Raw genomic sequence first — 10379 nt, 5'->3', positions numbered from 1 at the left:
TTATCTTCTCCTAGTTGTAGGTTTTCCAGGATACTGGGAAGACTGTTTATGTTGTGGATTAGGACTTCTAGTGTTGTTCCTAGCTTTTCTGTAATGAAGTATATAGTCCTTGGTTTTAGTCCTAGGTCCATGATCCACCTTGAGTTGGTTTTTGTGTATGGAGTGAGGTGTGGGGCAAGACCCACAATTATTTTTTTAAAGTTTTCATGTACTATAAACATGAATTTATCTTTAGTGTCCTTTCTCAAAGAACAGGATTGAAAATCTGAATTATACCTTCTTTAAACTCCAACAGAAAGTGTCTTTTACCTTCTACATTATTTCCTTGTAGAGTAAATGAAATAATTGTTTCCAATAATGTGGACAGGAGGAACCAGTCCTTGGAGAAGGACATCATGCTCAGAAGAGTAGAGGGACAGCACCCAGGAGAGGACCCAGATGAGATGGATTGATACAGTAACTGGGGCAATGGGAGTAGGTGTGTCAGATACAGTGAGACTGGCTCAGGACAGGGCAGGCTTCAGAGCTGTTGTACATAGGGCCGCTATGAGCCACAAGTGACTTGATGGCACATAACAACGACAATTTGAAATTGAAGATAGTATAATAAAAACAGTACTCAGTATTTGTGGTACAAATAAAAAACTTGCTAAAAATCAACTAAGTAGGTATCATGCTTTAATGTCCTTATTTCATTTGTTGGGGAATTATTGTAATGTAGGGGGTGTATTTTTTGCTCTGTTTTTAGTTTGGAGTTTTAAAAAATATTTATATTGATTTGTATATAATAATTCATATGCATCATGGTTTGCACATGTACTTTATGTTTTGTAGAGTCATTCATATATATTATGTTTCATTTCTGTATCTTGCTTTATACAATCATTCATGTGCATTATGTTTTATATCATTAATTACCATTGCTCTGTGGCTATTCTCACCTCCATCTTTTCAAGGAATTTTTCAATTTCTCTCTACTCACCAACCTCTGCTATTTCAGTAATTTCCACCCCTTTCACCGTTTTATGCCCCTTCTTCTACCCTCTTTCCCTTTTGAACATATGTACATATCTTGCTCCTATTATCCTCATAGCAGCCTCGTGCAATATTTGTCTTTACATGACTGAGATATTTCACTCAGCATAATAATGTCTCTTCCAAGTCATGTAGCATTTTACAAAATAGTTGGTCTTTTGTGTGTTGAGTTGATTGGATTTGCTGGATTTATTTAGCTAACAATGAGCTGTGGGCCAGAAGACTCTTGTTTAGAGCCAGTCAGGACCTGGTGGGTGGTCCTGTGTATTAAAATTTGGTTCCACCTCAAATGCCACAGGCCCTCAGGCCTGGTATTAATTGTGTTTGAAATGAATAATCTTCTAAGTGTTGCAGCACTGGTCTGCCAATTTGCTGTACTGAGGTAACTTGTGGTTGCTGTGATGCTGAACACTGTACCATGAGTGTGCCAAATGCTATAGTGGTTACCCATGGTATACAGTGTTTGGTGGAACTCTCAGATTAAGAAAAACTTGGAATCAGGAGTGACATCCACTTCCTAAACAAAATTATTCTGGAAAGTCTATGAAATCAGAGAAATGACAATATTATAGAACAAGGTTCAGGTCTTTTTTCATAGGATGAGTTGTAGTTGACTCAACAGCATTTAACAAGTTGTTCTTTAGTGCTGCATAGTCTTCCATTGTGTGAACATACCACAATTTCTCAGTCTATTTGTTTGTTTAAGACATTTGAGCTGTTCCCATTTCCTTGCTATTGTGAATAATGCTGCTATTAACATGGATATGTGTATCTCCATTTGTGTCTCAGTTCTGATTTCCTTAGGAGGTATTCCTAGCAGAATAATGGGATTTCTGTCTTCAGCTTTTTGAGAAAAATGCCAGACAGCTTTCCATAGCAGTTGTACCATTTTACAGTCACACCAGTGGTTCTTCAGAGTTCCAGTCTTGCAGGCAGTGCAGTAAGGCACATCACGGGCCAGGCAGCCTAGGTGCAGAACACTGCCAGACCTTTGGGCCTTCTTGGAGTTGGGCCAATGGGGATCTTGGACATTGTGAGCTAGCTGGCACAGGAGATGTGGACAAGGCTGACTGCAATGAGGATGTCTTGCCTACCTGTGGAGGGAAACTCATTGGAGCTGCTGTGAATCTGTAGGATGCAACTGCGAGTTTCCATCTGATGGAGCATTAGCTGGGTCTGGAACACCTATCACTGCCCTGGACAACACAAGACTCACAATGTCATCGAACCAGAGCCTGAACCCTCATAGGCTAAAGCAGATTGTCCTGAAACAGATCTAGGATGACCTCAGAGCTGGAATACAGCAGGTGAACACCATGTAGAAGATGGTCAAGTCCAGGTACATTGAATTCTACACTCATGTGTACAACTACTGTATCAGTGTGCACCAGTAGAACCAGGCACACAGAGCTGGCATCCTTCCTTCCAATTATAAGAAGGGCCAGATGCCCAGGGAGGCCTAGTTTGTTGGCTTGGGACTGAACATGCAGCTTAAGGAGTTTCTGAAGAATTATTTGGCAAATTGTATTAAGGATGGAGAGAAATGATGGATAAGATTGTCCTTAAGTTCTACATGCAGCAGTGGGAGGACAACCAGTTCTTGAGCAAAGTGATGAACAGAATTTGTGCCTACTTCAACCAACACTGGGTCTGCCTGGAGTGCAAGGGGCAGAAAGGGATCTACGAGATTATTCACTTGCTTTAGTGAATTGGAAAGACTGTTCAGCCTGTTGAATAAACAAGTCACAAATACTGTCTTATTTATTTTTAATTTTTTTTATTTTATTATTTTTGTGTGAGTGTACCATCAAATCAGATCTGACTGGTACAGGAGGAGACTGTCCCTCCTTCCCCAGCAGAGCATCTGGTGGATTCGAACCGTGCGCCTCTGGGATTGTAGTTGCAGTTCCTTGCCACTAGGCCACCAGAGCTCCCACAAATACTGTCTTAAAACTGATAGAAAAGGAAAGAAATGGTGAAGCCATCAACACAAGATTGATCAGTGGAGTTGGGAAGTATTATGTGGAATTAGTATTCAAGGAAGTTGACACATTTGCAAAGGGCTCTATTCTGTCCCTCAACAAAGTCTCATTTTGAATTTTGGAGTCACAAGGTTTTGCTGACATGGAAAGATTTTACACAAGAGAGAACACTGAATTCCTGCAGCAGAATCCTATCCCTGAGTTTATAAAAAAAGTCCGAGGCCTGACTCCTGGAGGAGCAGTGCCATGTCCATGCACACAGAAGGAGCTGGTGCACGACTGCAAGTGGGTGCTCATCGAGAAGCACCCGGAGAGCTCCCACATGGAGTTCCAGAACCTGCTGAAAGCCAACAAGAATGAAATTGAGGGCTGTATATATAACCTGGCTTCAGAATCCAGGATGGTCTAGGGGAGCTCAAGAAGCTTCTCAAGACACACATTCACAACCCAGGTCTGGCCACCATGGGAAAATGTGGGGAAGCTGCACTGAATGATCCAAAGATTGCATGCTGATATTGCTGGGCCTGCACACAGTAAGTACAATCCCTGGTAATGTCCACTTTAACAATGATGCTCTCTTCATGGCAGCACTTGGTAAAGGCCTGTGGCTGCTTCAGCACCAACAATACAATGACCAAGATGGCACAGTCTTCTGTCAAGTCCCCAGAGCTGCTGGTATGGTACTGTGACTCCCTTCTGAAGAAAAGCTCCAAGAATCTAGAAGAGATGGAGTTGGAAGGCATGCTAAACCAAGTGATGGTTGTCTTCAAGTACATTGAAGACAAAACCAAAATTCTAGAAATTCCAGAAATTCTACAAAAAAATGCTGACCAAGTGTCTGGTATACCAGAACAATGCAAGCAATAATGCCGAGGCCAGCATGTTCTCCAAACTGAAGAAGCCTGTGGCTTTGAGTACACCTCCAAGTTCCAACACATGTTTCAGGACATTGGCATGAGCAAGGACTTGAATGAGCAGTTCAAGAAGCACCTGACCTGTTCATTGGAACCAATGAAGGAAAAAACTATTTAAAAGGAATAAATGATTAGGCATTATTTGTATGACAACAATACAGAGTAAGAGGTGCATTGTGAAGTGGACTGGGGAGAGAGGGAGGGAAGAAGGAATGAATATTTTTTTTTAAAAAAAGTGAATGGGGAGGTGGGGAGGGAAAGAGGGGACATGTGCAATAATGAATAAATGAATGAAAATCCAACTTTTTCTGTAAACTTTCATTAAAATCACAATAGTAATTTAAAAAGGAAGCACCTGGCCAACTCTGAGCCCCTAAACTTGGACTTCAGCATGCAGGTCCTAAGCTCCGGGTAGTAGCCCTTCCAGCTTTCCCGTGCCTTTGCGCTGCCGCCAGAGCTGGAGAGGAGTTACCAGTGGTTTATGGCCTTCTCTGCCAGCAGAAACCATAGCAGGAAGTTGATGTGTCTGTACCAGCAGCCCAAAGGGGAATTAGTAACCAACTACTTCTAGAACAGATACAGGCCACAGGCGTCCCCATTCTAGATGGTGATTCTGCTCCAGTACAAGACAGAACATGCCTGCACAACTGACCAACAGCACGCACAATAAAATGGGCATTCTGGCCCAACTCATGCGGATTTCGTTGAAGACAAAGCTGTTGGTCCCAGAAGATGAAAATGCAAATATTGGTGAGGTGGAATTGAAGCCAGATACCGTAATAAAATTATATCTTGGTTATAAAAAAACAAAAATTAAGGATCAACGTCAATGTACTGATGAAAACTGAACAGAAGCAGGAACAGGAAAGGGCACACAAGAATGTTGAGGAAGACTGGAAACTGCTGATTCAGGCAGCCATTGAGAGGATAATGAAAATGATGGAGGTCCTAAAGCACCAGCAGCTGCTGGGGGAGATGCTGACACAGCTGTCTTCATGCTTCAAGCTAAGGGTCCTCATCATCAGGAAATGCATTTACCCCTGCCCTAATTTGTGTTGGGTAATGAGGAGCTATAGAGATTAACTGTGCACAGAAATAATATTTAAGATGGAGTTCATTGCAAAGATGCAAAGACTTTTGGGATTGGTTGGTGTGCCTTATTCCAGGGTGTTGCACATGGGCAGCTTCCTATGGAGATGGTTTACATCCTGCTATGGAAATTGTGTTCTTTCTCATTCCTATGGAAAGTCTTCCCAATGTTATCCATACTTTTTTATGATCTACACAATCAAACACCTTTGCATGGTCAATAAAACACATGTAAACACACACACACACACACACACACACACACACACGTGTTTACATTCCGATTGAGAAGGAGAACCTGGAACGAGTGGACAGGGACAGGGAGAAGGACACCTACAAATACCTGGCTTAGCCTCCTCTAGACTGGCCAGGTCAATTACACTCAAGAGCACTGCACCGGGACCAGCGGATGGCCTCAGGCCCTCACCCAATCCTATCCCTGTGTGCTCGGACAGGATGTGATATGTTGTTGTTGTTGTTGTTATTGTTGTTGTTATATGCCATCGAGTCGCTTGTGACTCATAGCGACCCTATGTACAACAACAGCCCTAAACTCGGCTCTGTCCTTTGTCAATCGCACTGTCTCTGACACTCCCATCCCGATTATCCCAGTCACTGAATCAATCCACCTCATAGAGGGCCTTCCCCTCCTGCGCTGTCCCTCCACCCTCCCAAGCATGATGTCCTTCTCCAAGGACCGGTCTGGCCTCACAACATGCCCAAAGTATGTTAGATGGAGCCTCAGAATCTGCCTCCAAGGAGCCACCTGGTTTAACCCTTTCCAGGATGAATCTGTTTGTTTTCCGAGCAGTCCATGGCACTCTCAATACTCTTGTCCAGCACCACAGTTCAAAGGCATCAATTCTCCTTCTATCCTCCTTGGTCATTGTCCAACTCTCTGATGCATAACAAGTGATTGTAAAGACCATGGACTTTATCCGACACACCTTAGTCTACAGAGAGACACCATTGCTCTTCAGTACTTGGGAGAGGTCCCTAACAGCAGACTTTCCCATAGCAATGCGCCTTTTAATTTCCTGGCTACTGGTGCCAAGAGTGTTGACTGTGGAGCCAAGCAAACTAAATCTGTGAAGAATCTCAAGCTCTTCACCACCTATCCTGATGCTGCCAATTGGTCCAGTGGTGAGAATCTTTGTCTTCTTGACATTGAGCCTCAATCCATATTGGAGGCTGCAGTCCTTGACCCTCTGCAGCAGGTGCTTCAGGTCCTCAGTTTCAGCAAGCACGGTTGTGTCATCTGCATATGAGTTAAAGACGAGGGGATGGGCCCTGAGGCTGCATGCCGCTGCATCCCCAGTTGACATGCTACACCTGGTGGCAGAGGGCAGGGCTCAGACACACTGCAAGGACATGTGTGCAGCGTGCTTCATTTTTTAATGTGTGAGAAGAAAGTTGCATTCGATTTTAAGGTTTATTAATTTCTGTATATAAATAAATGATATAATATTTATGGAGGGGGAAACCAGTTTCAATCTCTCTCTACATCCTATCTGACATTTATTGTTTGCTATGTTGTTAAACTTTGCTACTGCTGTTGAAGTGAGATGGTATCTCATTTTGATTTACATCACTCAGAGTGCTAGTGGTTTTGAACCTTTCCTCATGTGTTTCTTGGTCATCCAAGTGTCCTCTTTTGTTAAAACTTTTTTCATGTCTTTTATCCATTTTGTGATTGTGTTATCAGTCCTTTCCTTGTGGAGGTGCTGTAGTGTTCTGTAAATTTTACTTGTGAGACTTGTCTGAAATGTCATTGCCAAAAGTTTTTCCCAGTCTGTGGGCTTTCTTTTCACTCCTTTATGCCCACGGGGATTTGATTTTAAGAGGGTCCAACTCATTGATTGTATCTTCTCCAGGACAAGCATTTTTTGGCTGTCTTTGTAAGCTTATTTATGCCATGTGCCAGGGCTTCAAATTTTGTTTCCATTTTGTCTATTATGATCTTATGGTTTTGGGTTTTACCCATATGTCTCTGATCCACTCTAAGTTTGTTTTTGTATGTGGTCTGAGATGTGGATCCTGTTTCAGTTTTCTGCTGATAAATGTCTAGGTTTTGCCAATACAATTTGTTCAAGAGGCTGTCATTTCAACATTTAATAGCTTTTGTTACCTCTTCAAGTATCAATTGATGGTTTGATATTTCGTTTCTATTCCTGTTGTATTTGTCTGTTGTAGGTTTTTACATCAATAAGTGAGATGTTTCTCACTGAATTCTTGTTTTTCACAAAAACTTTGTTTATTCTCGGTCTCTTTCATTTAAAAATGAAACTGGAAATAGCCTTCTCTATCTCCTTGAAGAATGAATTTGATATCTGTATTAGGATTGAGTTGAATCTATAGATTGCTTGTGGTTGGATTGTCATTTTCACAACGTTCACTCTTCCTATTCTAGAGCAGACACTATATTTCCATTTATTATTCACTTTATTTTTCCATTTTGTTTATCATCTCTTATTGTTTCTTGTAGTAACCTTATGTAGTTTTCCTTATAATGATCTTTTTTGTGTCTCCTGGCAAGAAACTGTGCTGCAGTCCCGAAGGCATGCAGTTCGAGACCATCAGCCTCTCTGCAGGAGAAGGACGGCCGGGCCGTCTCCTCCCGTGTGATTAAGTGCCTCTGAAAACCAACTGGAGGGTCAGCGATGGGTCAATTCTGACTAATAGTTAAAAAAAAAGTTAAGTTTGTTCCTAAATATTTCTTCTTGTGGTTGGCTATTGTAAATGGTATTGGTTTTTTGGTCTCCTTTTCTGTGCTTTCTTGCTATGGAGAAATCCAACTGATTATTGTCTGTTGATCTTATATCCCATCAATCTAATAAACTAGTCTACTAGGTCTAATGTTTATTTTTTTGGTTGGCGTGTGTGTGTGTGTGTGTGTGTGTGGTTTGTTGTCTGGGTAATTTTTTTTACTTTGGGGTTTTCTGTGAACACTATCATGTCATCCACATATGACAGTTTTGCCACTTCTTTACTAACTTGGATGCTTCTTATTTTCTTCTCTTTCCTTTTTGACCTAGCTAGAATTTCCAGTACAATATTGAAAAGGAGAGATAATAGTGAGCATCCTTGCTTGGTCCCTGTACACAGGAGGAATGTCTTTAGTCTCTCTACATTGAGAATGACATTGGCTCTTGGTTCTGTGTATATACTTTTCACTATGTTGAGAAGAGTATACTATATTCCTACTGTGCTGAATGTTTAGTCAGAAGGGGGCTTGGATTTTGTCAAAGGGTTTTCCTACATCAATTTATAAGATTTTGTGTTTCTTGTTTTTTTGTTTTATTAATGTGGCAAATTTTACATTAATTGTTGTTTTTATGTTAAATCATCCCTAATAATTCTTAAATCTGACCTTCCTTCATATGGTGGCATTACAATCCATGCAGTCAAACCCAGGAGTCTCTTCTTCTGCTGGACAGACTGTCAGGGGGCACCTTGATTTCTACTGCCTGGTGTTGGCACCTTCTCATAATTCCCTTCTTTTGTCTGCTTGAGTATAAACAGGGCTGTGGCTTGTTTAGAACCAGTAGAATACAGCAAATGTAAGGGGATTATGTGATTATATGCTATGTTAAAGTAGACCACCATCTTGCTAGAGTATCTCTCTCCCTTATCTAGCTTAGAAGAAGTTAGTAAGTGGTTATGTTGGGGGAATTCACAGGGTGAAGAATTGCAAGTAGCCTCGAGGAGCTAAGGGAAAACTCTGATTGACTGTCAGCAAGGAATTGAAGCCCTTGATACTTTGGCTACAAAGACTGTAGGATTTATCCAGTAACTAAACTAAGTTTGTTGTTTTTATGTGTCATTGAGTCACCTGCAACTCATAGTGACCCTGTGTACAACAGCCCTAAACCCTGCTCTATCCTGTGCCAATCTCACTGTCTTTGACACACCTACCCCCATTATCCCAGTCACTGAATCAATCCATCTCATCAAGTGTGTCCTGTGCTGTCCCTCCACCCTCCCAAGCATGACATCCTTCTCCAAGGACTGGTCCTTCCTTGCAATATATTCAAATTATGTCAGACGAAGCTTCAGAATCCTTGCCTCCAAGGAGCAGATATAATCCCATGATGCTGAGCCTTAAATAAGGCCACAATCATTTTGTTGTTGGGTTTTTTTTTTGTGTGGTTTTTCATTTGTTTGGGCTTGGGGTTTTTTTAGGGTAAAATAGTAAAGATGGAATTTTTTCCCCCCCACAAAGTTACATCCCCAAAGGTATGGACCTCCCTCCTTGAAAGGAAATAGGAAAAGCAAAGTTGGCACTAAAGGCTCTTCCATTTCCTCTCACTTGACTAAAACTTTTCCCTCTAGCAACACTAAACTATTATTTGCACTCATCAGACTTTGGGTCATCTCACTGGAATTTTGACTTAATATCCTCTTCTTCATCTCCTGGGTAATTGACATGTACTGTTTTGTATCACAACTACCTGATTATGTATTAGTCTTTCCCACTAGATATTTGGTTCCTTGAGGGATTGAGTATTTTTATGTGTACTTTCCTCTGAGCAGAGAGCTTGGCACATAATAAGTATGTTGAATAAAAGGTTGAAGACAATTAAGAAATGCAGCAGGAGAACAGGATATACTCCAGAGGACTCCAAAGAGACCATGAGTTCCTAGTAGAAATCAGCTTCAACACAGGCAGTGTGTAATATTCAGGCCTTTAACTGTTCTTTCACCTGAGTATTGATTTAGTCTTCCTTTCCCTGCTTGTGCAGCACAGACAGAAACAGTATACCCATTCAAGTTATTCATTTTCTATGTTTAAGAAAAGCAAACTCCTACATAACTACAGTCCATAATCAAGACAACTGGGGACTGCTTCACTACTCCTGAGGATTTAGGATAAAACTTAAGAAAAGAAGAAAAAATTAAAAAAAATTAAAAAGAAAACACTTAAGAAAAGACTTCCAAGAAGTGATTTCTTTAATCCTGGCCAAATGCTACTGTTGTGATCTTGTATGGTTGAATAAGGAGAGAGTAGTTTCCTAGCGTTGCTGTTCATCTTATAGGCTTATCTACTGATTCCCTAGATGTTGACTCACAAGGGTAGATTTTGTTCCATGGTTAAGGAGGGGAAAAAGGCCATAATCTAGGGAGTTGCACCAATCTCTGTAAGATCAGTAAGCCTGGCCAATTTTATGTTTTTAAGTTTTGTTCCATAATTTTTCCCTCTCTGTCTAGGATGATATATTTATTTGTCATCCCTTTTACAGTGATCAGCAGTGAGGTAAAATCTGGTTCTTCTCATTTCAGGGTCATTAGTTTACAAACACCTCAGATTTGAGAGTTCTTGTCAAGTCTAATTTTAAAAATGATTTAAAGATGTCTTTTG

General features: G+C 41.1%; 1 protein-coding gene and 1 pseudogene across 1 annotated transcript in view; both read left to right on the top strand.

Moving 5' to 3' along the window:
• The window catches only part of LOC102861313 (CDK5 regulatory subunit-associated protein 2-like), a 138201-nt gene extending 136032 nt beyond the window's left edge, over nt 1–2169 (top strand). The window contains exon 10 of the mRNA XM_006887102.1: nt 1879–2169. Coding sequence (XP_006887164.1) covers nt 1879–2169 — 291 coding nt within the window. The remainder of the gene's footprint in view (nt 1–1878) is intronic.
• Nucleotides 2170–2252: 83 nt separating this feature from the next.
• On the top strand, nt 2253–5372 carry LOC102865259 (annotated as a pseudogene).
• Nucleotides 5373–10379: the final 5007 nt, after the last annotated feature.

The sequence above is a fragment of the Elephantulus edwardii genome, unplaced genomic scaffold, assembly GCF_000299155.1.
Source record: "Elephantulus edwardii isolate Elephantulus edwardi_28Jun2011 unplaced genomic scaffold, EleEdw1.0 scaffold00054, whole genome shotgun sequence".
Taxonomy (NCBI): domain Eukaryota; kingdom Metazoa; phylum Chordata; class Mammalia; order Macroscelidea; family Macroscelididae; genus Elephantulus; species Elephantulus edwardii.
The sequence above is the reverse complement of the archived record's forward strand: the minus strand, read 5'-3'. Positions and strand labels throughout refer to the sequence as shown.